Here is a 27,849-nt window from a genome sequence, read left to right as displayed (position 1 = left end):
TCCATTTCTTTAATTTTGGTTTCTGTGTTTGACATTTAGGGTCATTTGCATTCAAACTGTACTGGAAAAGGAAAAAAAGGAAAAGGAGTTTGAGACAAAAAATGACTTACGAAACAATAATTATCTGTGATTGTAGCTACTTAAAGGGTCTTGGAATTAAGCATTATTTCCATTCGGCTCATTTTTGTCAGTTCACCTGCTAACAAAGGAACGCATCTTCAGTCTCCAGCGCTGATGCTCTGCTAAATGGACACAGTGTTCTTCTGCACGGCCTTTCAAGGTGAAATAATACGCATCTAGTCTCAGTGAGTCATTTTCACTCCATAGATTCTGGCAAAAGCCTCAAGTGTCATCTCTCTGGGTGAACAAGGTTAGCACATCTCACAGAAAAAAAAAGAACTCTCACTGAAACAATGAGAATCTATTTTCTCACTGCTTATTTGCTTTCATTGTAAGAAGACAAAACCACATTGGGTATATTTCGCCTTTAGATCAAACAGAAATTAAGTAAAGTCGTCCAAATTCAACGCACAGCTGACCAGCGCTGTTCTTGCATCATAAAACAAAGGTGAGAATAAAAGAACAATAATAATGGTAATAGCCATCAAAGCCGCTGCAGATCCACGAGTGTTTACCGTTCAACACTGTGTTCAGGCTTTTTTCTTGTCATCTTTCTTTTCTGGTTCTTTTTTGGTTTGTTCTTATAGTCCAACATTCTTCAGATTATTTCTGAACCCGTCGTTCCTCCATCCACTCATTCCTTCAAGTGTTAATTTCCCAGTCTGCCAGAGGTTCTGTGACGCTTTGCTCCCCAACAACTGTGTCAAATCTCCTGGAGAGACTAGGCAACCCAGTCTTTGTCTGAGCCTCAGGGTTCGCTTAAAGGCCACAAAGAGTGCATCCAGATGTCAGGTGCTGCACATCACTTCCTCGTCCTCAACCTTTGACCCCGCTTCATTGATGCAAAGGTTATCTAACCTTCAGGAAGAGGTGAAGAGAGAGAGGGAACAGAGACAGACATGCATACAAGAGGAAGGGGAGAAGGGAAAAATAAGATTTTAATTCTGTTTCCTTTTCTAAATGATCAATATACCAGCTGTGAGACAAGAAAAAAAAAGAAGTTATGGAGCAGAAAACATTTGCGATTGCTGTGAATTGGCAGGAAATAAATGTGAGGGCTTGTCAACCTCCTCCTCCAAGTCCTAAACCGTGACAAACCACAGCAGGAACAAATCGAACTGCAGCAATCAAGGTGAGCCAGGTGTCAAGCCTCGTCACTCCAAGTTTGAGGTTCAGAAGATGTTTTTTCTTGATTCACCAGTCAACATGAGCTGTGAAAATGTCTAAATTCATCCAATGCACAAAGCTATTCTGTTCTTCTGCAGAATAAAAACTGATTCTGGTCAAATTGAGACATTTTTTTTATTTCAAACCAAACAACATGAGTGAGCAACCACCTCAAACCGCTGTTCACTCGAGCAGAAAATGTTTGTTTTATGGAAAAATTGAACAGTTATGATATTTTTCTGGCAAAATGAAGTGAATATTGTTATAGGACAGTAACGTAAAATAGGAACTATAGGACTAACCTCTGGCAAAGCTGAGACTTTGTGAAACCAGCCCAGCATCAAGTGCTTATTAAACAATAACTACATTTTATCTTATCAGGTATGAAAATAGTATCTTACCAAGAAATACTCTAAGCTCCCCGCAATCTACTTTTATTAAGACTTTTTGACTTGTATTCATAAGCCAGTGAAATGAGTGTCACAGAGTTTAATGCTGCTGACCTTCTGAAGCTCCTGTCTTAGCCAGGAGGGAAGCGGCTGCCCGAGGCGATGCAGCAGCTTCGACAGCTCCACGTTGTGTTCCCTGTAGTACCTGGAGAGATATGCATGGGCCTGAAAGCAGGATGAGAGGAGTCAGAGAGATAGAGTGAGGAAATAAGACAAACAGGGAAAGAAAAGTTACAGAGGCAGCTTCCAATAAGCGGTAGATGGGGGGGGGGGGGGTCCTCAAAAGGACTTCAGGGCCACCAAGTGTGATTTGGTATGAACAGTGCTAAGAAAAGAGAGATGGGAGAAGAGGACAAATCACATGAAGGATGCATGAGATCCATTATCTCACTCCATCCCGTGTGCATCCCCTGTCTCCAACACTCTTGTCTTTGCTCCCTGGTGCTCCCTTCCCTCAAAATCCTACCTCCTAATCTGTCCTCTGCTTCTGCCCCCTGGTGGAAACTCAAATAACTATTAATTGCAGGTGACGGGTTCAGCCACTACAGTACTCTACATACAAGTACATGTTGGAAGCCAAATTTTATCTACCGGTATGTGTATTTATCTTCTTGAGCGTGCCAATGTCAGATTCTTTATCTCCAGGTCTCGTCTCTCTTCTGTGGAATCCGTTGCCGTGACAACGATTTATGGGTTCGATTTTCCTCTTCAACCTTTCTACCTTCACTTTAAACCCTTGCCACGCCGCACGCCCCCTGCCCATCCACTTCCTCAAGGGCTTTGTATCACTTTTGAGTCATAATAATTAGGTTGTAACTTTCTTGCTGGATCCGACTGTCTGACAGCTTCCACCCCAATGTGGAGTCCTGTGGGAAATTTTACCACAGCGATGGAGGAAACTGTGGGCTGTCACTGTCGCTCAGGAAGCGACTTTTTCTTTATTCATTTGTCTCTCATTCTAACGTTTCATTCAGCGTGTACTATACAAAGTAGAAAGCATATATATATATATCAATGTATATTGTGTTCACCCAGCAGAAACCTATTTCAATTGAAGGGAAGAAAGCTTACCTCTGGCTCCATAGGGGGGTACTTCCTCCCTTTGCTCTTTCCCAAGCATTTAGTTTTGCCTCCCTCGAGGAGCTGGCACCAGAAACCCTTCTGAGGGTCAAACCTGAGAGATAAGAAACAGAGAGATAGAGACAGAGGAGAGGAGGGCAATAGATCTTAATTATAGAAATCAAATTAGCAGCAAGTTCAGTTTTGCTCTGAAATTCAAGCGGTGGCTCATCTTTCATAAAATTGCGGTTAAAAAAGCGGAGCCATCTAACTTACAGACCAGCTATAAAATCAGGCGTGCATTGAACACACCCTCCATCTGTCTCTAACTCTTTTTCTATCAGTGTGTCTGACTCTCACACTGTCTTCTTTTATCAGTGTCTCTATCTCCATCCATCTCCTCGTCTCTACTCTCCACTGTGCATCTTCCGTCTCTCTTGTCCTCTCTCTTTTTGCTCTCTCCTTCCACTGTAATAGAGACAATAGCCACGACCGGTTTGCTGATGAGTTGATTTAGTAATCCACTGGTGACGATTACTGGATTTAGGACTTTATGAGATATTTAAGAAATAGTAGAATAATCATTCATTTCTGATTCCATTAAAATCTAATTAGAACTGGGGTAATGTTATTTGGGGTATTGGTTCATCTTGACTTCGGAATGCATCTGTGCCGATGTACCATTCAACAAAGCAATTAGAATATTTATTCTATATTCAGATTCACCACAAGCTCCTCTGATATCATTTACAACATTTATTCAAATTTTCATGTGAATAATGTTGAATGGGATGTTTCTCTGCTTTAGTGTGACTCTGTCAAATAGAAGATTTTATGAAAGGAAGCCATCTTCTTATCAGACGGTTATTACTGCCTCATGATGGAAAAGGGAAGATAGAGTAAACATAACTTGCAAATATAAATATCCATGACTGAAGATTTTACAAATGCAAAAAAAATGATCCTGCTTCCCTCATTAAAACAGATCAGAGTCTGTTGGTCCCTGCAGCATGACATGTGATGTTTGTGTGTATAGATTGTTTCTATGCATCTGTTTATGCACGCATTACTTTTGCCGGACAGTTGCGTAAAATGCATCTCAAGAAAAGGGCTAAAGTAGTATTTTAAATGCCATTTGAAAATCAGAATATGGGCTCTAATGCGGGCGTGACTGAAAAATGCAAATATTATTCTTCATCTGCATGCATCAGTGGGTGCATAAAAGGGAGAAATGGGTGGTTCTCCTTCAGGTTTTTTTTCTGACAAGACAGAAGGAAGAAAGGAGCAGGGGATTAAATAAATATGCTGCAGTGTTGAGGATCTGTCAGTCTGCTGCCATGTCAAAAGAATGAGAAGGAGAAAGGAAAGATTAGGCTTTTGTGTTGCTCAGTCGTCACACAAAAGTTGCACTTGCATGCCCACACCACACACACACACACACCTTCCTTATTAATCTGTCAAAATACATCTCTGCAAATTATTTGCATGCATGTAGGCTTGTGATTCAAGACAGACACACTCATTTCAGTCTAAGCTACAAATTCTAGATGTCATTCTATGGATATTTGAGGGCTCTCAGACAAATTCCAATTTGATGAGAAGTGCTTGAGAACATAAAATTATAATAAACAGCTCCATGTAACCTCACATGCATATAATATACAAAAGAAAAGGAAATAAAAGAGAGTACCATGACAATAAAACCAATTATTGTACCAAAACCTATTTTGACATGCAAAACATATTTCGGGCATCCTTTCCAGCATGTTGCACACATTGATATCTGAAGTTGTGACGTACAGTCGATTATGTCTGAAATAGACCATGATGATGCTTTTGAGCCTATATATATTTTTTAAACGACAAACAGCAATTAACAACAAATATAAGATAATTATGACATGACATCAACATGAAGCACTAATTGTGGCTAAACTGAGATTCAATGTTGCTGATTAAAACAGAGGAGCCTAAAAGGTAGTTTATAAGACTAAAATCCATCTCTTAAAATGCTATATTTTTATCCTCACAAAGACAAAATATTGTTTTCTATGCTACAATCTAACTACGGGAATTAGATTTTTTTTGGAACGTTGTGTGTGGTCGTTTTTTCTTCTTCTCCTCCACAAACTGAAATAGAATTCTGGTCCCATGTGGTCCAGTGCGATGGCATCCCTTCCCGCCTTCTCTGTCATGCAGGTGGAGTTAATGCAATAGAACTCAAATGGTGGAGAAACAATTCTCAGGCTGGGTACATGTGGAGCCAAACCATCTCATCATTTCAAACTTTCAATATATAAGCCATATCTGTCATGCCATGTCCCTATTGTTTTTTGGGTTTTTTTTTTTAGATAATGACACAGTTTAGCAGGATACTGTCCTGCTGCTCACCAGTAGATGTCAGACTCGACACAGATTTCGGTTTGGAGTCTTAATACTGCTGGACTCTGTGTGATAATTTATAAATAATGCCATAAACCAGGTGAAAGGTGAAAGCTCAGGACTTCAGGGATCAAACAGACAATGCGAGAGTGCTCACGTGAGGGCCTGGGAAAAGTTGAAATGAGGAGTAACTCCCAAGAACTTTTGCACTTCATCCATCACTGCTGCAGGGTCAGTTCTCAGCTGATGGCCATCTATGATCATCACCTGCACATAATTAGATTCGGTCAGTAGCAGTGGGTAATAAAAACCCACTTTAACTCTTATTAAAACTGGTGGGTAAAAATAAAGCAACTCTATCAATGAAGCCTGATCCACTTGTGCAAAAATGTTCATGAATATAGCTCCTGTTCAAATACAAAAATAATAACATTTAAAAAAAGGAGAAGAATATATCGTTACTCTTTGCGGCACAAAGCCTGGTAGCTCCGGCAATCAACTTGTGTTGCACTGCTGCACACAAAATACTCACAATGACGTGCTACATGCTCCTCAATCGATATCTAACACACCCTCCCAGAGCCAAAACAATTTCCAATCTCCCCATCTCCCTGTCAAAGCTGCTGATGCTCGGCATCCACCTGTAGGCTCTGGTTAACGGCATTCTAGAAATGTGCTCATCACTCCCAAATATATGTATGTAAACAAGTCTGCATGGAGTGATAAGTTTGGAGCCCGGGCTGTAATTCTTAGAATGTAAAAAAAAAAATCTGAGTTGTCTGAATGAATCCCACGATAATGACCTCATTTTACAAAGTCGGCGCAGGGCTTCATGTGAATGTTTTAGGCAGTACACGACTGGAGAGTGCAGCTCTCTGCGTGTGTGCCTACCTGGTTAGCCGGGTAGTAAGTGAGCCACCTCTCTAGGTGCGCGGAGTAGAGACCGGGGATGAGGCAGCGGCTCTGAAGGGAGCGGAGTTCCACTGGCGATCCGGGTCTCGCACTGATGACATCATAGAACGTGAACTGCAGAGCTGCATGGTCCTCATGAGCTCTCTGATGCTGGGGAGAGCAATGACATAATAGATGAGCTGGCACAATGTAATGTCTCATTAATTCAGCTGCAGCAAATTTCAGGATCGCGTGACATTTCCCACGTTGAGACGTATAGCTAAGTCTGGCTCATTATCTCTATACTCGTAGAGACAAAGCAGGCACACACACACACACACACACACACACACACATACACATGATTGGATAAAGAACTAAATTCAATACAGAGATGAAAATGTCATGCATCAAAACGGGCAGCTGTGCTAAGTTAAAAATGGTGCACGTGCAATGAAACACATTCCCTGTGTTTGTGTATACCTGATACCAGCTGTAGGCCCTGTCAGAGGGGTTAATGAGCAGGGTGATGACCTTGGCCTTGGGCAGCAGGGCAGCCGCTCGCCGTGGGGACTCCTCTGAGGGGAAGTAGTTGGCGCTCTTCTCAAAGAGGAAGTCTGTGGTAACATTAGAGGGCACAGGGAAAAACTCCATGTACCTGAGTCAACAGACACACAGAACATTGAGAAGAAATATAAATATAAGCGTACATGCTCATCACACCTCAAACTTCAACACTGAAAACAACAACTCTGCCACCCACAGTGTACACGACTGCATTTTTACACCTTTTTCAAAGTCAGATGCAAAGTCACTAAGTTACGGTCACAATCCATGCATCGACAATGAGCCTGAAATAAACTTGATGGTATCATTTGATCAGTGCTTCATGAAGACATTTTTTTGGATGACTTTGGAGATTGTACCAGCTGTGTGTCTCTGTCAGCTATAAGTACGGTAACTTGTTTATGGGTCAATTTAGGCAGCCATATGTCTGTTGGCTCATGTTTGCAGGCTGAAAAGATCACTTTGAAGATGCCGTTGAAATATTTTTGAGCTTCTTATTGTGTCATTGATCTCTGAAAGACACGCCGCAGTCTCTTAAATCCTGGCAAACGAAAAATCTAAAGTTTATAATCTTATATTTCACCTCCAGTTTTGGTTGAGAAAAAAAGAGGGGGAATAAAATGAAGGAAAATGTGTTCTCACCAGTCTATTCCTTTGTGGTAGTTATTGGTGTTGAAGAACTGGACCTCCTCATACGTCTTTAGACTGGGGAAGTTACTAGAGATGGAGGGATGCATGAGTAGGAAGAGATAAAGAGCTGTCGTTCCTGCAAGAAAGGGCATAATTCATAACTGGCTGGTTAATTCAACCCAGTGGAGAGCTCCGTATGTATGTGTGTGTGTGTGTGTGTGTGCATCAGAATGTGTGGAAGCTGTCATCCACTGATCCATATTGGATGATTTTTTCCCTTCGCAAGATTTATATCATGCTGAGAATACGATGCCTGCAAAGATCACAGGCCTCTTCATTAAATGAGTGAAAACCATTTGATACCAATCAGTGCTGGGGCTCCAGCCACACCCTCTGTCACCTTATCTTTTTTCTTTCTCAAAACATTTGACAGGGGAGGCTGATGCTCTAGTCAGCCTCTCTCTCAGTAGCAAAACGACGACCTTTGTTCTAACACTGAACAACTGCAATTAGAATTCCTGAAATCACAAGAGGAATGCTAAGAAGAGAAACAGTTTGACCTGAGCTGTTGTGAACACTCATTATTAAGCAAAGATCCTTAAAAGGCTCATTTGTTTGACACATTTTCATTAAATGACTGTGTCTGACCTTGATGTCCTCCAGGAATTCCAGCACTGATTGCAGAGGAGGCGTCCACTGGTGATTTTGATTGCATATTTCATTTTAAAAAGCTTCCAGTTGGAAATTTAGATAAAACAGATTTTAGGCGTTGCGCTTTTTCCACATGAATCATGCAAGAACAGTTCTGAACTATCTTGAGAATAGCAACCCAAAAGTATAAATGAGTAAATTCAGTATACATTTGCAATTAATCATGATTAATCAAAGGCTATCTTTGTGATTAACCACGTTATTATTTGTTTCCATCTGGCACCGCACTTTAAAAAAAACATAAATGCATCTATGTCTATTCATTGAAAGCAAATGCATGTATGCAGGTGCAACAAAGGAGGTAAGAGCTTCCTCCTTTTTCTGAGTGGACCAAAGGAGTGAATAGGATTAAATGAATGGGCTCTGATGTTGAAGAATCAGGCACCTGAATACACAGTCTCTTTGTTGCCTGTCAGAGTGTGTGTAGCTCACCTGTTTTCTGTGGTCCTATGACCATGAACTTGGGTAATCTGTCGCAGGTTTTTTCTTTAGACCAAATATCTTTGTGCCGTTTGTCATCACATGGATTCTGCAGAGGCACAGATAATGGGTGTAAGGCATTAAAGCTTACTGGCCCTGCATCCAGTGCATTGAACACACCAAATGAAAAAAATGAAGCCATTGTTGTCATGCACACCATAAATATTTCAATCTCCCGTGGGTTTAAAAGACACCACAAAATCAAACAAGCAGACATTTAAAATGAATTCTAACTGAACAGTTTCTGAGATTTAATCAGGAGGCCCTTGTTGTCAAGAAAAGATAAATTCATGAATCACAAGAAAATATAATTACTATGCTAAATCAAATTGAATACTTCAAAATAAATATTGCATCTTGTCTTCTTTGGCAGATTATTAAGACAACATTATCATGCTGAAAAATCCGCTCAAAATAAATCAACATCATACATCTCAATCAGTGTTATCAGTTGTATTCCTAAATATTTTTGTCAGTCTTCACAATAAGAATATCATATTGCAAAGAAAGGTTCATGACACACACAAGCCCATACTTACTCGCAAATAACCACGCATACACACCTGCCAGAGTGGGTTTCTTTGTTCAGGAAAGAGCTGGAAGTACTTGTGTGCAAGCTGCAGTGGTGGGAGTGTATGAAGCTTTAGGTTGGTCCATGAACGAAGGAAGGAGGCCAAGTGAACAAATGTGTAAAGACCCAGGCGGTCATTGCCATAGTTTGACAGGTGGGTCATGAATATGCTGATCTGGGGGGGGAGGAATAGAAACAGGATAGCTTTTAAAGTCTATGACAAAGCAGCTGTCCACTGGGTATCAACATTTGCCATCACTTCACAAAGTAAACTTTGCTACGCAGGAGTAGATTAACTTTCGCCAAGATGCAGTCTCAAGTACAGAGAGCAAAACCGAAATGGATATAATCACAACCTCTGACAGATAAAGGTGAGATGGCAGCATAATGCTTCTCATAGCCAGGGGGTGATGGGAGAGATGCGGCTACTGCAAGAGGAAGTGTTTAGAGTGTGTTGTGGGTGTGTTCACGGCAGCTAATGTGTGCGAGGGAGAAAGAAAGGTGCAATCGTGTGTTGGTCCAGCATATCTGTCCACGCCTCAGCGCTTTTACAGGCTGATCAAAGAGACAAGCTTGGGTTACTGCAACACACACACCCGCTCATGCTTCTTTTGTGATTGGAGGGAGCTTGCAATGTGAAGTCTGGCTGAAACGGTACCATCAGCCATTAAGATATGAATTATTTGGACGATGTGAGCCTGTCTGTGTCTGCGGTTGTGCATGGATTGGGTATCAGTACATTTGGGAAAATGCACATGAATGTCAAAAACTCTTGAACAAATGTGGAAAGACACACACACAAGCGCAAAGCGTGAATTTCCCGGGGACAGGACCCTATCAGAGCTCCTCCTCAGCGCTGAAGGTTGCCACAGATACAAAGAGACACAGTGTCAGGGTCTGATGCATCAGCGTTCGGCTGACCTGGAAAGCTGTTCTGAATACTGATCGCCCCCTAAATACTGATGGGAGGAAAGTGTGTAACTGTGTGAGCGCCACCCTGGGAGGGAGAAAGAGACACGCAAATTACGTGGTTTCGGACACGTGTGACTTTTATGGCACGCAGCACAACCGAGAGGGAAGAGAGCGATCCAATGGTAGACATATCAGAGTCATTTCTGTGATTGCATCTCTGGGTAATTGCTAATAGATATGTTTTGTATGCCAGCACAAACATGTGCATCCATCTCACTCCAAGCAAAACAACAGTGCAGAATGCAGCCTTCCTTACCTTGCATCAGCCTCTTTGAGAAATATATGGAACTCCTGTCAACGTATCACCACGCAGGAGCGACAGATGCACAAGCCAGGAAGGCATGTTTACTTGCTCCTCCGCCCCAATTACTCATAATGTAACACCCTCCACACAACCACACCACCATCGCCGCCAAAACCACCACGAAGCGTCAATCGTCAATACACGGAGGCCTTAAAGGCACCACAAAAATCTAAATAAGTGAGTTTGCATGAATGCCAGCGTTTACAAACGATCAGTCAATTAGAAGTTAATATTTAAATAGTACTAACGAAAACTAAGAAGAGGATATCAAAGTCCTTAGGAAATGAAAATGCATCATTTTCATATTAATAGAATTTTAAAATGGGGGGGGGGGGGGGGGGGGGGTGCATAAATAACATAACACATAAAATATTATGAACATAAATTACTTTAGAAAAGGTTAGGGTTATATAATAGCATATTCCTATATGTGTACCCATGGTTTTGCCCACAGACGGGCACTATTATGTTCACAGCCTCCATGGATCATGGCTGTTGTGGGTCTTTTTTAGCTGTTTTCAATAGGACAGCAAAGTGGAAAAAATACAAATGTGATATGTCTGAATTAAAATATTCAAGACAGCGTGCGGTGCCAGAGCGATGACACGCTATCCAGTTGGAAGCTATGAAATCACAAATATGGCGCAGGGACAACGGAAATACATGAAGGCGACATGCTGGGGGGGGGGGGGGGGTACTTAGCTTGTACTCTCTGGTGAACACTGAAGAAGAGAATTAACTAGCTTGGGGAATGGCAGCTTTCTGTGGTGCTTTTATGGAGGACTGAAACGCCGTGACCTGTTCACAGTTTGCCTGTTCAAGTCACATGAGAACCGTCGTTTTTCCGGTCTCTGCTGTGTTCATGTCACATCGTGACGCTCATTATCATGTGAGGTCTGATGCCTTTGAGGGGATGTGGCATCCTGCATGTATGTGTTTGTGGGCGAGAGTGAGGGAGAACGAGAGAGAGAGAGTGTTATTGAACAGGGAGACATTCATTATGGACTTAAGCACTGGCTGCCAAATTAAACAAAAGGGGGGGGGGGGGCAGAAGATGATTGGTGTTTGTGATTGGAGAACTGTAGACAAAAGAGAAATAGAAGTGCAGAGAGATGAGAGAACACAGAGAAAGTAACCTTGGCAGTAAAAACAAAGAAGCTACTTTAGAGACACAGCGTAAAACTCCAACCCATCTGCTGAAGCAGTCACTCTGGCTGAGAATTCAATTAACCGAGCCATGTAAATGGTTTCTTTGCGATCTACACGGTACACTTCGTTCCTGAATATTGTAATTCACGAGTCCCTTGTGGGCCTTTTCATGTGTGAATAATTTAAGGCTGGATTTGAACTTAAATCATACTTGGAGCTCGTCTGAGATTTAAGCATAAACATGAGAATAATAAAAACCGACCCCCAGAGCCTCCCACTTTGAATCCATGCCCCTCGTCTTTTCTTCTGGTTGCTCCGACATAACTTCCTGCCTCTTCTGTCATCATTTTAATGTCTTCCTCTCACACGCTCTCATCTGCTCCAAAACGTCGACACTCCCACGTTTCTTTTCCCCCCGCTTCTCCCCGATCTTATGCTGACCCAGATGCCCCGATGAAGCATGTCAGTCCAACATGGAGCAATGTTCTTCAAAATCCCTGCTTGTGTGAACACGCACAAGCTCACCAAAGCCAAATACACGCATACACACACACACACACACACACACACAAGTCATGTCTGGGAAGATTAAGAAAACCACTAGTTATGTATTTGAGTTGATGACAAGATCCAATCACCTCGAACATGGCAGCACATTAGAAAAAAATTGGTTAGTTTCCTGAGCATGGATTTCTTTTTTTTATCATTACTATATATCTATCTATCTATATATCTCTATCTATATATCGCTATCTATCTATCTCTTCTGATCCACGTCCTGCTTTTTCTCTCCTTCACCTCGCTACCAGCCTGTTTCCCATTACGGCCCACTTAGTTCCACATACATTTCTCCCTGATTGAATCGTTATTGCTACTAAATAGAAGCCTAGGCCGCCCCGCTCCTGGATTCTTTCTCTCTCTCTCTCCTTAACCAGCCTATCTCCCATTCTCTTGTCTTTCTTCATCTTGCAGAGTCCAACTCGCTGTTTCTGTTTCTATCAGTGAATAACTGACAGATGAACGTCAATCCAGCTCATGATTTCAAATCATTTCTTTCTGCCCACCCCAGTCAGCATCTTCTGGCCTGTTCGATCCTGCTGCCTTAAACTGCCTTGCTCTCGCTTTGTAATTTCTCTTCCTGTTTGTATGGAAGCTTAGTAAAGTTATGTATATTTGCGTGTGTGCGTGTGTGTCTGTGTGTGTGTGTGTACGTGTGTGCATTGGAAATCTTGTGTGTTGGGTTGATGAGCTGTCAAAGTCAACAATCAGCAGGACTCCAAAGAAAAGGAAGTAAGTAGTGGAAATGGGACCCAAAAAATTAAAATGAAATAAAGACAAGAAGGAGATGGAGAGTGATGAAATGCCACCAGAGAATTGGACAGCAGACAGACCATGAGGGATGGAGGGTGCGTAAAATAGTGAGCTGGGAGGGAGGCAGATTGTGCTGATATTTGGTGTTTGGCTAATATGCTTAGTGGCAGAGCTAAGCGCTAAATGCCAGCCCTGATATATGTCTACAGCTCTGCTTGTGTCAGCTAGACACACATTTATGAAACCATACACACATACGCAGATGCTTGGATGCTGCCACGCAGACATTGGTGTGTGTTTGTCTTTTAGTGTTTGTGTACCATCACATCGTTTCCTCTCTGTGTGTGTCTGGACTCCCAAGTGACTCAAGATGCCGTGACCTGAAAATTAAATCTGAATCCGTCTGCCACCTTCGCACCCTGCTCATCTTGTCTCTCTACTGCCCCCCCCCACACCCAGAGCTCCACACCCCATCTCCTGCCTCGCCATCACTCTGGCCATTTATTGGGAAATTACTTGTGCCCTATTGGCTGTTTGCAGAGTCTAGGTCATTCAATCAATGGTCGAGCTTATGCAAGACGGGGAGCTCAATGATCTTTGATGCATCCGACACTGATGCAAAAGTATCCAAACATGCGCACTAATGCACACACACTCACACAGTGTATGTATATGTGCCCTCATAGGCAAAATGTGATCTAAAGTCATGAACAATAGAAACCCCTTAGGGTCGTAAAACAGAGCCACGGAATAATATTGATCACGTTTAAAAAAAAAATACACACAAGGAAGGCTTTGCATCTGCAAAAGGAATTACAGCAAGAATTGTGTGTGTGTGTGTGTGTGTGTGTGTAAGGACTACGTAATGGCAGACAGCTATTATTTGGTGCTTAAAGTGCTTTTATGTTTAAAAGGTCTCTTCATTAAGAGATAAAACAAGAAGACAGTTTCATCTCTTATTACACTGGTGATTAAAGGGAGGCAATGAGAAAGGAGGACAAAAGATTGTGGAAACAGAGGAAAAAATGTAATTATCCCCTGTGTGTTTCTGGCTTTCAAAGAGAAAATGAGAGTGCTAGAGTGGGGCAGTGGGCGTGCAGAGACTTCCATCTTGGTTTGTGAGCTCACATTGAGAAGACATCACCTGTGATGAGAGGTCCGTTGACCTTTACAAAGCCAGCAATGGTCACACATATAAATGGAGACACACACTTTCCAAACCTAGCATTCAATCGCAAATAAATATCTTTTTTTTTTTGTGGATTTGGGTGAAAATGTATTGTCTTTTTATTATTTAATTGTTTCATTCAGAAATTTCTTTTCTGTTTGAAAAATGTGTTTAATTAACTTCAACACTTCATAATATATTACGATGTCCTGCATATATTGGTTTTGAGTTGTATGATGTTTATCTGATTTTGCTTCTATTGTTTTGTTTTGTTTTGTTTTTTAAGAGAAATTGCATTTTGTAAGACAGCTAAGAAAACTGAGTCAAAACAATTCTTGAAAAATGAGCTCTGTGATGAGCTGGCATTTCATCCGGGGTGTATCCCGCCTCTGGGATAGACTCCAAGAGACCCGTATGTCATACGATCGTCTCACGTAATATGCTGAATCTGTCGATCCAGTTTGATTAAAGGTATAGGGCTCACAGAAAATTCCCTACTGGGTGATAATAAAAGCTGGAGCTACAGAGATGGGTTGATGCAAAGGTCCCGCAGCCGACATGCTCCGTTGATGTGTGCACTGATGAGCAGGTGGCTTCTTGCCCTTCATGGTAACCTCTGTAGGTGAATGCAGATCAGTGAAGAAGCTTTGCATTAAGCAGCCATGAAAGGTTTTTACCTACAGTATAACATTGCAGTTCATTTTATAAGTAGTATTATGGTAATAATCTGTTAGCTACATTCAAGTACTGTTAAATACATTTACTGACAAAACCTCAATCACTCTTATGTTATAAACTGACTGAAAATACATGGAGCCTCTGGGAAATTTATCGGATCATTTTGTGCCGTGAGCGCAAGGAGTAGAAGTTTTCTCTGGAGGTGCTCAGTTATCATATGAGAAGCTGCTTTTGGAGTTCTTAAATGTAATTTTATGGATGAAAGGGCATTTTGCAACCAACCTGTGATAACTTGTACCGGATATGTTTTACAGGGGGAAGGGAGAAGTGTGAAAATAAACTATGCTAGAACAAGTCAGAGATTTAAATTCCATTCCTAGTGAACGTGTTGATAATTGCGTGCCTCCACTCCTGCAAGGTTTCTGAAATCTAATCTCCTTCTCAACCTCATGTAAAAAGGCACCCAAAAGAATCTTACCTTCACTTCACTGAAAAAAGCTATCTCTTCAAAGTCTCTCTTCCTTCCTAACAATATGTACCGGTATATATACGATTTTTCTTTCAAGCCAACCACATATTTCTCTGTCAACTATTAAAAGAATACATTGTTCCTGCATCAGGAAATGTAAATCAAAATTAATAAATGTATCCCCCAGTGTTATTTTACATGAATAAAGTAGAAGCAAGGATACGAAGCAGAGAAAACAGTTATTTTGAACTGGATACAAGCTAATTCTGTCATTTCAGAGTAGATCAATATGTTTTCCTGTCGTACAACGTCGGCACAGAAGACAGAGTGGAAGAGAAAAACATCCTAATGAACAAAGCAGCATGGAATTTCAAAAAACAGAATGACACACAGACAGAAATTAAAGGAAAAAGGGAAACATGTCAGGAAATAAAAAGATATAATAATCAAGTACCGGTAAAATCAAATAATCAATTGATGAACAACTCTGTGCATTGTGTGCGCACATGTGTTGTTTCAGAGAGATTGGTCCAGGATAATTCCGGGAAATTATGTGCCTCATCTTACCTGCTTATCTACATGAATTTGAGCGCATGTGAGCGGGATGGATGATTTTAACTGCCACCAAAAACCTGATTCTGTTCCTCAATTCAAAGCAGAATAGAGTTTATCTGACATACACAGCAGGGGTAAGTGAGAGTGGGAAGATGTGCAGGTTTGTGTGTATGTAGGCAACCCCCACCCCCCCTCCTGTGGCGAGACCTAATTTAAAGTGGGGAGATGAACACAGCTTCAGCGCAAGAAGCAGCCCCTCCCAACAAGAAAAGAGACAGACAGACTGACACACACACACACACACACACAGAGAGCAAGAGAGAGAGAGAGATGGACACACAAAGCGAAAATGGAAAATAATGAACAAGACAGAGAGGATGATACCTTTAAAGAGAAAGCAGGAAAGTCAGCTGATGACACTTTGGGCTGGAGGAATCAAAATAGAAAGGAACAGTCCTACCTGTTTCTCACTCGCTGTACCCGTTTGCTGTACATGTGCAAGAGTGTGTGTTTGATCGCGTGTTTGTGTGAACGGGTGTAACGTTTCTCTGACTCACCGGATTGAGCAGCACAGTCAGAAAAAGCTCCCCTCCTCGGATGCTTTTGTCCAGTTCTTTCGGTCCACCAGGATATTCCTTATAGTAGATGGTGTGAGTGAACAGGCCACACGTCTGACGGGGGAGCACCTACATACACGCATGGAGAAGCAGAAGGTGGAGTTCTTAGTAAGTTCGGTTTCATTATGATATGCAGATGGTTGATCAGCCAACTGAAGAAAATCTGATCATCAGTAATTAAAAATACAAAACACTATTATTATACTTTATAATTATTTATGTGCAATGCAAATCAGGAGCAATACAAAAAGCGCTATTAAAACACTAAACATGCATTAATGCAGCAGGGATGTTAATTGATAACTACCATCTGCTGTAATTGTTAATCTGTTTATGTGCTTCTTTATTGGTTTGTTTCACAATTTATCACAGCGACATTCTTCCAGTCGCTGGTTTCCGAAACGGCGCAGGTATCCAACCATCGGATACTTTAATTGCTCTTTGATTTCTAATGTTAAATACGTGGTTGTTATTTAATTTGAGTCCTTTAGTTTGAAAAGTGATCCTTATTTTGAAATCTGCTACTAATTGTACTTTACACACAAAGTCAACTTGCTGTGTCTAAAAATAAGCGCGAAACACTGTCGGCAAGTTATGATGCCACCAAACGCAAGATGTTGGCCTAGACTAGAAAATCTCTCGAGACAGCAGCTGAGAATTTTGCAGAAAGTTGTTAATTTGTCGTTTGAATTCGGGTGTAATGACAAACTCATAGAAAACAGGAGGTGCCACATTCAGACTTGTGACTGCTCCCGTTACTGCTGCTGCATTCAGAGGTGTTATGACTTTGTTAATGCAAAGTGACACATCACTGTTTTTTTCTAACTTTCCACAAGCATGTGACTTTTCTGCTAAACCCATAAAGTATAATCAATGAGGCGGGCTAGATCGCCGGAGCTGCCAGAGGCCACAGGCGATCAATTGCTCATAATTTCCTTTTATTTAAGTACGGGCAACATATTTTTTAGAAGAAAAAAAATCTGAAATCTTTTTTAAGTGTATGATGGCTGCAAATGGGATGGGTTCCACTGCCGTGGTCTCACTATACACTTTTCCTTTAAATTAGTTTTGGAAAGCAATGCTCTTCTGCACATATTCACATTTGATCAGCGGTAAATAACCATGAAGAAAAAACACCCGACTCAATTTTTTACAATTTGTGCATGAAAGGATTTAGTAATTACCATATTCCACCCTCATCTGTTTCACTTTGCTGAGCCAGGGCTACATTTCTGTATTCACCCCCCAAAAAAAGGTTTCACAGACCACAGCAAAAACAGCAAACATTTACCGGTAAGTCCTCAGTGATCAACATGCTAACTTGTTTCAACTTTAATAATGTGCTCAGACAAAATACGGCCCCAGTAGACATCTAATTTCAGCAAACGTGCTATTTTCGGGTCGACGTAGACCTGACGGGATCGTGAGCGCCGTCATGTTCCCTCGGGGCATGTCAAAAAGCTTGTGCTGATCACAGAACCTTCAGTGTCTGTCTTCAGTTCAAAGACTGCTTTTACCTCAGTGAGATTTTGATTGAGGACTTATTTTTTTTTTTTTTTTACAGTGACGATCTGAATTCTAATTCCATCATTGGGGGGGAAATAGCAGCACACCATTTACTGCTGTTCTGTAGCCAAGAGTCAGGAGGAACTGTCAAGCCAACATTACCTCACCACATTGAGATTGAATCTCAATGACATTGAACCTGCTTTCTATTTAGTTTTTTTTTTTATCTATTATCACTTTAAAAATGACAATTTACTGTGTCAAGATACTGTGTCCTAAATTATTTTCTGTAGTGTCTAACGAAAGCTCGGTGGTGGTGAATGAATTTTTACTTGCAGTGTGTATGAACTGAACACTAGAACAGTGCTTGTGATGTGATGGCTTGTTTTAGTTAGAAAACACTGGGATTTTGTGAATGTAAATTGATTGATTGATTCATTGATTCATTTATTTATTTGGATTTGTGTTTAAGGATTTCAGAAAATGGGTGAAGGTTTCAAGAAATGTGTTTTAGCAATTATGAAATATAGTGACATCATAGCAATCAAAAAACCTTTTGAACTTGATTGAAATAATAGCATTCACTTAGAGTTAGATAGCCATGTGAATTTATTTAAAATTAAATAAAGATATTTCACAGATTTAAACAGGTGAACAGTGTTAAATGAAGTGTTTAATAGGCAATGAGTGAAACTGGAAGAGAAGAGAAGGGAATATTTACTGTGTGCTCCATGTGGAGCACTTCTCTGTGAAATAAAGAGTAAAGTCTGGAAGTGCAGATATTGGTTTATCTATAAAACACTGCACACACACACAGAGAGAGAGAGAGAGAGAGAGAGGAGTGGAGAGGAAAAGAGAAAGAGAAAGAGAGAGAGAAAGAGAAGGCCACCAGAGCTATAGACACTCAGCACTATTTCACCAAACCAATTATCCACAGAGCTATAGCTCAAACTGATATAGTACATTTTAAAAAAGAAATACACAAAATGCACACACACAAGTATGTATGTTTGTGCACACGCAGAAACACACACACACACAAAAGTCACAATCCCATATCTCAGTCTGATTTGTTCTGATACTGTGGGTCCAGTGGGTGGCTCTCAATCTGCTGACAGACACCCAAACACCAATTTCACAGCCTTAGGACAACTTCCTGTTCTCCTCTGAGCAAACAAAGACGGAGCGAGAGGCAGAGGTGAAGGAGATTCATCGACACAAATTGTGTGGACAAATTGGAAGCGAAAAAACTTGAAAGATAAAGAAAATGGGTCTCATAACTTTATGAGAGGCCAGGGGTTTATATGAATTATTGGAAACCTATTGGGCGGTTTGTGGTGGAATAATTTAAAATTGTGCATATATACAAACAACCAAATGAGAATTTGGATATACATTCTTTCTGCTGTTGAAGATTATATCATATGATTGAAAGCATCAGAACAGATACTAAATAGGCCTTGATGTGACATATAATATATATATATATATATTTATACATGGTTGTTTCAAGACTCAAAAACAATTTTGAAAGTCCATCAATCAGGAAGTGTTTTTAGTGCAAAACCTGTACGATATCACAGAATAAGAGATAAAAGGCTTCAGGGATACAGTTAGTGGTGAGATTGAATTGAATCCTAATTACCTTATCCTTAAAGAATACCATAATGAACAGTGAAGCCTTTTATTTCTTCATTGAACATATAAACTACTTTGAATCGTCGCAGGGCAGCGGCGATGGGTGTTTCAATTCATGCAAATTTCTTGACAAAGCTGAGAATCTGATGAAAACTCACTACATCATTAGCTTTCAACGGGGCCCAATTCCTAATGTATTTTTAAATGCGCAGTCAAAAACTTTCCAACAAGAAGTTTGTACCAGTAAATAAAAACTGCTGCCTTGAGTTTTATTTGAAAGATCAAAAACAGAAGCAGTCATCAGTGGGTTGATGGTGGAGCTTGAGTAAATTTTCTTTTGGAATTTAATTTCACGTGAGCCTCTACTTCCTCTTCTGAAAGAAAAACAAACAAACAGTTTGTTTGTCTCCTTTCTTCTGTGCCGTCCTTTGTTGTTTCTCCTGCTTTCCCCCCACTTCTTTGTGATTTGTCATATATTGAACGTATGCTTTATTCTGTGGCTTGTTATTTAATTCTGTGATTCATTGACATTTAATATTGATCATGTTCAATAACACATTATAGCCTGTCAAACTGTCATATTATTGTATTTTAATAAAGTAGAATTAAGCTGCTGACTGTCTTTTATGATGCTGTGACATCCTGTCAAAAAAAAATATGAAAGCAAACTTCTGGGACGGATTTGGAAATTGGCGTGACTGATTATTCAAAGAACTTCTCGAGACCCAAAATACAGCACAGCAATGCTGACTGATAATTTTGTTGTCAGATGTGATTGTTTCTTTTGTCAATAAGGAATCACTTGAGCACTTTAATAAAGACCCTGACTGACAGGTGAATAATAAGGAGGAGGAGGAGGGAGAGGGCTGGATGAAGATAACTTGCAAAGGTTGAATGTGGTACATGATTATATTGTGTTGCTCTCTCAAACGATGACTGATTGATTGATTTTTTTAATTGGACAATGAAAGTGTAACGTGTCTTCCTTTGAGATCCTTATATTCCGATGCAAATCCTGCACATATACAGTATGAGTACTGAAATGTGCAACAACACCTAAAGCAAAGGTATCTTATTTTTACTGGAAAATCCATTAACATAGAGATGGGTGGGATAAGGTCAAACAATTTATTTCACAGACACACAAACATAACACACCAAGACCATCATTATTGATTTTCTGTTTAAGGCCACAAGAAAGAATCAGCACACCGTTTACTATTCAGCGAGAGCACTTGCTTGAACAAAGAGATCGGAATACAGCCCTTCAAAGTAAGATAAAAGAATGCCACAACACTGCTGTGAATAAATGACTCTGTATTTAAGCTCACTTTGATTTAGTTAGCCTAATAATTTCAAAGTCATGCCGTTATTTTCTGTCAGATCGCATGAAGATATTGCTTCCTGGTGGGAACCGTGAAAGTCGGGATGGATCAAAGGTCCCGTCTTACGGCGAAGTATATGTGCAGCAGAGGGATTCTTCAAGAACGTGCTTTGTGTGATATTCAGCGTGTTGCTCTGGCTGACCTGACCCACCTCTTTATGTCAGACAACAAAGTGCAACCAAACCCTTTTGTTTGCATTCAGATGAACAAAGCGCATGTCATTGGTCGTCCGCATGCAGAAACATGTCAGTTCATCCAAAATAATCTACAGATGTGGATGAGAGTGTACACGTGTGCCCTTGTGGCAATGCTGATGCACCCGATGCTCAGACGTTCAACAAACAGTGTCGTCGCCTCACCATGATGCTGTTGTGGATGAAACCCTTGCGGTAGCGGGCAGGCTTGAGGTGGGGGTACTCTTCAGTGCTGGTGACCTGGATGTTCCACACACGTCTCCAAGCCTTGTACAGCTGCAGGTGAACAGGGTAGACGCCTGAATGGTGCGGGGCCACAGCATAGCCCAGGTCCACTGGGATGTTGTGTTCCTGCGGGTGGAGGCCATAAGGACATTAATGTGTTGCCATTCATATGTTGGGGGATATAAAGATAAACAGGATATTGAGAACATTTACATCGCTGACAAAGGACACGGCTGCAGATATAAACACACAGGGATGACAGTCTGACTTTGGAGCACATGGTTGGAGTGTGTCTTTTTTTTTTTTTTTTTTAATACTGGCCTTCGGGATGGAAATAAAAAGAAAAGAAAATTGCATATGTATTTTTGGCAAGTCTTATGTATATGAGGAGGTGTGAAGGTGGATGCATCGCAGAGTGATGCTGTTGTCCTTCGCTCTGACACACACCCACACACACTGTCAAAGCTAAGCATCAGCAGTCAGGGAATGAAGGAGTGGAGAATGAATGTGCATGTGTGCGTGTGTGTGTGTTTACAGTGGAGGTGAGGGATCATATTTTATGATCGCATTCACCTTCAACAACGTGAACCGGCACCATCCTTCCCCCAATCCTCAACACTCTGAGGTCGTCATACAAATCATATTTGCTAACTGGCACATGCACACACACAAAAAAACAGGAAAATGAGCAGGAGCTGAGCAACAAAAGTGCTTGACTTTGTACATTTCAGATTAAACAGCGTGCAACACTTCTCAACTGCAATATTAATATTTTGTTTACTGCTGGCAAGAAGGTTAAGTAATCAATTTGGTCTGTCTATTTGCCTGTTAGCTGTATTATAAAAATAAAATACTTTTTTACTCAGAAATACACATCAGGAATGAGAACAAGTGATCTGATTTTGTTAAAAAAAATACAAATAAATCTGTTCAATGGAACTGGATATGGGACTTTTTCTGGAGCAGGTGTTTTCCAGAAAACAAAGATTGTAGACATATCCAGGTTGAAGGTGCATCTCTTCATTGCAAACCACTTTAAATGTTGCATATAAATAGGAATGCAAGTACAGCGAGAAAGAAGCCTCATACCCTTGATTCCTGTGTCTGTGGTTTGTGGCAGAGGAAGATCATAACCCAGCTAAGGTTATGTTCTATCTATCGTATGTGACATAAATACATTTCTTTTCGACCAGTCTCAGAGTGAAAACGGTTCTGATATATTGAGCTGCGAACATCACGGCTCAATGCTGCTCTGCCAAGTAAATGACAATTACAAAGCGCAACAGACGTCCTTGAAGGAAATGCAATCACGGGAGGAGCGTGTCATTAAAAGACCCACAAGAAGAAGAAGCAACAATGAAGTAGACAGCTGCAAAACACGGGAGTGTGTGCGTGTCTGTGCGTGCAACGCACCAGTGCAAATTCCTTGTTGAGGACCATCTGCTCCAGCAGGGAGGACTCGTTGTGGAAGAGGTGAGGCTGCATGTGGCTCCACATGTGGGGGAACCACCAGAACTCATCCACATACTTCAACAGCAAATCATCCCCTTTGTCCTCCTCGGCAGTGCCTGTGAGACACATACAGGCAGAAACACGCAAAGACAAAAGGAATTTTTATATGCGCTGTGGTGCATCAAATATGTCTGAATTAATATTAATCTGAGGCTCTGAAGCTAGAGATGGCCTGAGGTTTTAAAAAAAATTCTAAAAAATATCTCACGATGATGAATTTTTACATGCACACACTAAGGCTAAGCTGAAGAGCTCACGTGGGATTGATTAACCTCCACAGAGAAAATATTTTCTTTAATAAAACTAGTTTGGTGTTGACGCTTTTTGAATATTGATTCCGTAGTTATTAAAATATATTTTCCTGTAAATAAAAAGTGGAGTTTGGAGCTACTGCGATGCAGGAAACTCCTTTGCTTCCATCATGAATTGACATGAAGTGCCTCCATGCATTAAGAACTAACAAAGTGATTATTAAATTTTTGGATAACATTAAGGTGTAAAACGTTATTTGACAGATACATCCTCACTATATGAAGATGTCTGGCAGAAATGTGAAATAATTAGGTTCTCATTGAACAGCGAGGTATTTTGTTTTGTACAGAGCAGTGAAGCCTGCAGTGTTTCTATTTGATATGGCACATTTTCTGTACTACAGAACTTCAATTAGACCAACAGTGGGTTGCAAATGAACACATTTTCAAATCATTAATAAATGCCAATGTAATAATTTTAATTTGACTGTAAATGCATAATTTCAGCAAGTAACGAGAAGTTTTTATTTAAATAAAACATTCCTGTACCATTTGATTTATGTACAATAACCAAGATTGAATTCAAATCATTTTCCCAGTAATCTTTCATACAGATACTGTGTGGGTCTGGCAGCGTATGGGTGAGTTATTTATGGAAAGTCTATAAACAGAACTCACCGGTGTGGTAGAACTTCCCAGAAAAGCCCAGGTTGAAGGTAAAGTTGGAGATTTGAGAACGCAGCTGTCTCTGAGTATCAAGAAGAGCCTGCAGATAGATAGATGGAGGGAGAGATAGATAGATAGATAGATATAAAGTTACCTGAGTGTGTGGTTCCAGTACGAAGCTGGTTTTTCTCTCCTTATTTAATGACTTCATTCGTTTACTGGCATTTAACCAAAGTCTCTGTAATGAGTGTTAACTAAAGAGATTTGCACTCTCGCCCACACAGTCACACACAGCAACAGTAATACGAGTTAATGAAGGTCAGTGCATTAGTCGCCTCTGGATGGTGTGGGCTAATACCCCCCCCCCCCCCCCCCCCGACTCCTCCCTTCTCATCATCCTCTCTCTCCATCCTTTACATTACCTAATCCCACCTATCTCTCTCAATCCATTCCGAGCTCCCGTGTTGGTTCTCCCTTCCTTTCTAAAGCCCGTCTATTCTTCCACCTCACAGTATTCGCAGGTGCCCCCCTTGTCTTCTAACTCCCCCCCCCCCCACACACACACACACACCCCGCCTTACCCTTCCCCAAACCTCTCTCCCTCGCTTGCTTCATGAAAATGTCACATTCTCAGGAGACAGGGCTGCTCTAATTTGAAAGGAAGGCTGAAGCAGCATGGAGGAAAGATCGCTCTCGCTCTCTTTCCCATTCTATACCTCTCTCCGCTTGCAGCTTCCCTTGTATTCTCCCACCCCGCATTGCATTCATCTACATTTGCCCCCACACAAATGTTTTTGTTTAAGCATGAAACTCTTATAATTCTTTGTACATTTCAGCCTCTCCAGGTCTTCTGTCGGGCTATGTGCCACATGTTTGTCATCAATCTTTGTCATGCTGCTTTTAATCGATCCCCAGGAACCCTGCCTGATTTACGAGACCTGAATAGCTGATGTCACAGTCAGGAATCAGTTCCAGTCAGTCTCTCCCTCACTCTCTGCCTCTCTTCACTATCTCTTCTGCTATCTCTGTGAATTTGTGTGTATGTATGCGTTTGTGTGTCACAAACATATAAATATATAAACATGCATGTACAGAGTATCTTCATCAGGTCTAATCCAATGGCTTTGACGATGGCTGCATGCTGACAGATGTGCACAGCTCCCTAATCTGATCCCATGTCTCCCCTGTTTTGACATCCTCTACATCTTAGTGGCTTCTTACACACAAACACACACACACATAGAGATATGCACAAACACACACTTGCCAATTCAAGCACAGGAAAACATGGCTACAAAGCCTTAAGAGTTAAATTCAATTTGAAGCTGAGTGCTTTGCATTATAACTTAATATAAACTTGCTGATGCACTTGGTGGAAATGCATTATTAACGCGTGTGTTGGTATCTGTGAGTGTTGGCGTAGGCGCATGAGCGAGTGTGCAGTATATTAGTTTAACCGCCGCATCTGTATTCTAGTACCAAAGAGCCACAGCAGAAAACAGAAGGGCCGAGCAGGACATCAATATGTCAACACAAACGATCATGTCTGCATCTTGCTGGCTTTTTACTCCAGCATTGAGTCATCATTGTTCTGTAAATCCATTGTTCTGATGCGTTGATGTGGATCCCGTCATCATACAGCCTTTGTGAAACTTTGAGAGGGAACAATTTGCTGACTGGGATGGATCGGCTCAAGCAAGTTTCAAGTCTCTCTCAAAGTGGTTTTCAAATCGCTTAGAGATGCATTATGTAAGAGGCTAGAATGAAGAGATGGATTTATAGTTTACTGGTTAATTTCAGTTTAATTCTGTGTAGGGCAATAAAGAGGACACTACCAAGTAGCTTCTTACTAATCTTACACTTCCAAGTAAGAATTTAATTTCATTTGTTTTAAGAATACATCCAAATGAGAACTGCTGTATGTCATCACAAGGAGGTAAAGCTGCGGGAGACCCAGCAAAGTACCGGTAGTGCATTTCTTGGTCAGAAACACACTAAGCTTTTAAAAAGACCTCTACCCCCTGCTCCTTGGGACTGTGAAGTCTGTCCCCCCCATGCTGTCATTGTGAGGGTAGCAAAGAGCTGGTAGATTGGAGGACTTTGAGACAATCTGTCCAACCGATACTGAGCTCAGCGCTGGAGATGGTTTTAAACCGGGCCATAAGGGGTACTTTATAGGAAGGAAGAGGGGATTTGGATTAACGGGAGGTTGGACCATATGACAGACCTTGACAATCCAACTGATGAAGGTAAACACACACACACTGTGATTAGTGTGCTGTTAGCAGAACTCTCATTTCTGTCCCCAATCCCACAAGCTGCCGATGCTACCAGTGTCAGAAGCAATGCCAGTTTGTGTCTGTGTAAAAACAGCCATGTGGCCATTCCTGAATGTGTGTGTGCGTGTGTGTGTGTGTGTGTGTGTGTTGTAAACACTAAAAGACATGCCAGTGAGATGATGGGGGACAGGCATCTGGACAGCTGGCATTCGCTGCCTCTGACAAACCCTTTACAACCAACCATCTCACCGCCGCATCGCTTTAGCACGTCTTCTTTTCACAGCCGCAAACATTGGCTCTGAGATCAAAAATAACCAAAGCAAATCACTATGAAAGCAAATAGACTCGAAAGCAGCCTGAAAGGGACAAGCAAATGAAACACTTTTATGAGGTTTCAGTCTCGCGTAAAAGCAGGTCATAATTATTGATCGTGTCTATGTAAATGCTTGCGTCATCTTTGTGCCATGTATGCAATGTGAACGCCAGACTCGCAACTTTAAGTGGGTCAGCCATCTCAGCGGGAAGTGCCCTTAAGAACCAGTTAATGCCAAGTTCCTTTTCGCTTACTGTGTCTCACATTTAGTCAAAATTGTTTTGTTTTAAAATCTATTTATTGTCTGATTGTCTTTCCCCTCACATCTACAGATACAAGGGACTCGAGTTTACTTTGGCATAGCTATACTTACACTAAATTCTACTGGAAGGAAAAGCATGGCACACAGCCATACTCCCGGAGTGAATTTGGACTATAGAGAAAGATTATGAAAAAGAAAGTTCCAAATATTTTAGTGCTATGTTTATTTGTACAAAAATCTAGTTTAAAAATGAAACCTAAAATATAAAAACACATAATAATATAAATGTTTTTCTTCCCATCAGGTAGTGTAACTGGGAAACTTTTCCTTCAGGGCTCTCTGTTGATAATTTTGCTTGCCCACGTCAGGGGGTGCAAATATCAGAAGCTATGCTAAATGTTTCAAACAGACAACTAAAGCAGCCTCATTTTATCCAACATCCTTGCATTTGTCTTTTTTTTTGGGGGGGGGGGGGGGGGCATTACTTCTGTAATATAATTTGGTTATGTAATAAATGGATATGGAATGAGCTCATTATCATTGATAATATATGGCAAGTGTGCTTCATACTTAATTACATCCAAAGATGAACCCTAAATAATGAATTGCATACTGCTGAGCCCAAAATCAATTCTTTTTTTTGTCTTGCTTACAATTTTAAAGCCAGGAATGATCACAGGGACATAAACATGTATTACTTTCGACCTTCAAACCTCATCCATTCATTCCACTAAAATTCTAAAATAGGAAGTAGAAATAAGCATCGTCTTCCTCGATAAAGAATTCAAAAAGGCTTCCTCTTCAGTCATGAAGATGGAAAAAAACAGATGATGATGAGGCCACTTTAACACAACAGCAAACTAATTAAACAAAGTAATGAATTTGAAAAAATAACCCCAGTGAGTCTGCAAAAATGCTTTTTTTTTTTTTTTTTTTAAATCGTGTTTACGTAATTACTTCTACTGAGACTTCCAGAACATAAAATGGGCAACATGCACTGAATTTCCACGATGGAGGTCCTGTCCGACAGAACATTTTGCAGCACAGGTACACAGATAGGTTGGTTAAGAGCTATGTGTGTGTAACTGAATACAACTTCACTCCTTTTCATTGCTTTGCATAACAAGTAATGTCAGTCCAAATGAACGGAGCCCTACACGAACAAATAAGACATATATGCTGGGCTTGTGTGTGTGTGTGTGTGTGTGTGTGTCCTCATCTTAAATGGCACTGTGTCAGAAAGCACCTTAGGGAGGAAAAGAGTGAGAGCAAGTTGTGGGAGAGTTTTAAGGGGGGAATACAAATAGTCCGGAGATAGTGATCAATGTCTCGGTCCAAGAAGTGGGTGAAGAGGAAGGTAAGGTGGAG

At 40.9% G+C, this 27,849-nt stretch overlaps 1 protein-coding gene across 1 annotated transcript in view; it reads right to left on the bottom strand.

The window, feature by feature from the left end:
• Positions 1-922: 922 nt before the first annotated feature.
• Positions 923-27,849, bottom strand: part of LOC137912883 (bifunctional heparan sulfate N-deacetylase/N-sulfotransferase 4-like) — a 30,609-nt gene continuing 3,682 nt past the window's right edge. Inside the window, exons 2-14 of the mRNA XM_068757019.1 lie at positions 23,640-23,727; positions 22,612-22,766; positions 21,139-21,324; positions 16,191-16,319; positions 9,020-9,202; positions 8,409-8,505; positions 7,278-7,401; positions 6,552-6,726; positions 6,069-6,239; positions 5,335-5,444; positions 2,808-2,910; positions 1,791-1,901; positions 923-973 (exon numbers count right to left, since the gene is read on the bottom strand). Of these exons, the coding sequence (XP_068613120.1) occupies positions 923-973; positions 1,791-1,901; positions 2,808-2,910; positions 5,335-5,444; positions 6,069-6,239; positions 6,552-6,726; positions 7,278-7,401; positions 8,409-8,505; positions 9,020-9,202; positions 16,191-16,319; positions 21,139-21,324; positions 22,612-22,766; positions 23,640-23,727 (1,683 nt within the window). The remainder of the gene's footprint in view (positions 974-1,790; positions 1,902-2,807; positions 2,911-5,334; positions 5,445-6,068; positions 6,240-6,551; positions 6,727-7,277; positions 7,402-8,408; positions 8,506-9,019; positions 9,203-16,190; positions 16,320-21,138; positions 21,325-22,611; positions 22,767-23,639; positions 23,728-27,849) is intronic.

Source organism: Brachionichthys hirsutus, unplaced genomic scaffold, assembly GCF_040956055.1.
Source record: "Brachionichthys hirsutus isolate HB-005 unplaced genomic scaffold, CSIRO-AGI_Bhir_v1 contig_248, whole genome shotgun sequence".
Classification (NCBI taxonomy): domain Eukaryota; kingdom Metazoa; phylum Chordata; class Actinopteri; order Lophiiformes; family Brachionichthyidae; genus Brachionichthys; species Brachionichthys hirsutus.
This window is presented reverse-complemented; position numbering and strand designations above follow the sequence as displayed.